The sequence below is a fragment of the Endocarpon pusillum genome (genome assembly GCF_000464535.1).
Source record: "Endocarpon pusillum Z07020 unplaced genomic scaffold scaffold4993, whole genome shotgun sequence".
In the NCBI taxonomy this organism is placed as follows: domain Eukaryota; kingdom Fungi; phylum Ascomycota; class Eurotiomycetes; order Verrucariales; family Verrucariaceae; genus Endocarpon; species Endocarpon pusillum.
Genome location: NW_006916474.1, coordinates 281,694 through 283,882, shown reverse-complemented (window position 1 = coordinate 283,882; position 2,189 = coordinate 281,694). Strand labels below are relative to the sequence as shown.

The 2,189-nt window shown below is 52.2% G+C and overlaps 1 protein-coding gene across 1 annotated transcript; it reads left to right on the top strand.

Annotated features, from left to right (window-relative positions):
* Positions 1–1,623: 1,623 nt before the first annotated feature.
* EPUS_00329 (uncharacterized protein) lies at positions 1,624–2,034 on the top strand (the record flags this gene model as incomplete). The annotated part of the gene is made up of 1 exon (XM_007805986.1): positions 1,624–2,034. The coding sequence occupies one exon, from the start codon at positions 1,624–1,626 to the stop codon at positions 2,032–2,034; it is 411 nt and encodes a 136-aa protein (XP_007804177.1).
* Between the last annotated feature and the right edge of the window lie 155 nt (positions 2,035–2,189).

Here is a 2,189-nt window from a genome sequence, read left to right as displayed (position 1 = left end):
GACGGCCTCACAAAGCCGCTTCCTGCGCAGAAGCACGCTGCGTTCGTTCAACAGCTGAATTTGGTGGATATTTCGACCCGTTTGGGAGGAGAACGGCAAGAAGTGCTAAAGGTTGAGCATGAGCTGTTGCAGGAGGAGGAAACACCACGCTTTGCCGTTTTAGGCGATTTCTGAGCCTATCGTGAGCTTCATACAGGCTCAATTCGGCACGATTTGACCCTGGGGGGGTGTGTTGACCTTCTGAGAGGGCTAATTGGCCGCGTTTAATATGCGTAATCCCTGCGTTTCTGCTGCTTCTAATTGGTCAATTTCCGACGCAATTTCGCTTCTAATTTCGCTGTACGGTACAGCCAATTGTACATAGATCTACGCTCTCTACCCCCGTAGCTATCAATCAACTTGCTTCTCGACGCACTCTGCACAGCAGGTTGACAAGTACCAATGTCATGCGCTACGGTACCGGTGTGGGTGGAGAGCTGATGGAGGAGAGTTAAGACAATGTCTCTCTTCGTCCGACGCAATGTTAAGAAGCTGACGGCATAAGGGCAGCGATTTTGTCAAACGGGTAGAAGAAATGGCTTTGTTCTCTCTCAAAAAAAAGACGCAGGGCGCGCAGAAAATAAGTACAAATTGCGACAGAAATTGACCACTCAAAAGCAGGCGAAACGCAGGGATTTTGCGTAGAAATAGCGTCTGACAGGTATCATTTTCAATTCAACGCCATTCTACCAGTTTCTAACGTAAAACAGTGATCTTTTGATATGTTATTCCTAGCTCTAATCTCTGTCCATCAAACCACGACCAACGTATTTACTAATGTGCCCAAGGAAGAGCGCATCGAAAAAGCTCTTGGAGTTCTCAAACAGGACAGCAGACCGACACCAAGAATGAGCTGACTTGATCTTTAATATCTGTTGTTCTACACTCTCACGGAGACAAAGACACCTTCAAGGGCCTTGCAAACTCAGAAATCAGCAACAACAGCTTCTCACCCCAGTGGAGGAGTAAACTTCTACTAGTCACCAATGTGTGCTTAGTATTTTCGGACGTCGCATAGCGGCCCCGGGCTATAATTTCGGCGTCATTTTACAAGGGCCTGGGTGGCTAAGCAAGACACTGAACTCTGCACTCTCAAAGTGCTTAGCCAAGCCCGCTGTCCGGAGCGTAGATTGTTCGGAAAGCCGTTGTATTGGCTGACGATTTGTACGTCTGGTCGAAGGATGGCGGTGTAACGATTAATGCGGGGAGATAGCGAGGCTCTTACCTTGGAGCAGCCTAGGGGCGGCGGCGCTGTCTGTACTACGTATGGTCTCGTGGAATTTAAAAACATGGCATCCCTGCAGGCCAGACGTCATTCTTTCCATTGCTCTCCTGATGCCATTGAAGCCCCTTTCCTAACACTCAGTTTACAAGAGATAGCTCTTTCGAGCCTATTCACCTGAACACCACGCAGTTGTGCCTCAAGCTGGTCCATAGATCATCCAGGATGGCGTCCTGCAAATTTCCCGCATAGCAACCACGGCGCTGCCAAGCGATCTTGCCAGACACAAAACGCGATCAACCTACCACCCAGTTGGCGACCCGCGGCCCAGCGCCCCGATCGAGGACGCCAACCACAGCACAATGGCTTCAGATAGAGGCGCTCCCAAGATTTCCATCCCCTCCGAAGCCGACCTCAAGCAACTTACCGAAGATGAGCGTCTCATGCAAGCCGCCCAGGTCGCCAAGGCCGCCGATTCGGCGCAATGTATGGTCGACAGCCTAAAGTCCAAAGCAGCCTTGTTGACCGACCCCAAGGAGCGAGAGAGGGTTTTGTCAGAAATGTACGATCAAGAAATCGAAGCGAAAGGCCTCAGTAAGAAGGCGCGGATCCTGAAGAGTGGGACTTTCCAAGGAGCGGCGCGGGAGGCGCAGGGATCGGCGCGGCAACAGGAATTGGATTGGGGACGCTGGTTGTGTGACTTCGGTGCCGACGACGGCTCTGGGGGGTTTGGTGGGAGCAGGGGCTGGGGGGATTCATGGGCCGTGGATTAAGCTGGGAGGTGGGAAAGAGAAGGAAGGTGGAGCTGAGGAAAAAGTCGTACAGGTGCCACAGGAAGCCATTGATAGCGGCGCCGTGCCGGTCAATGATAAGACGGTAAAGGACCCGGAAGCAGTGAAGGGGGCGTCGTCAGCGGCGGCTGGGCAGG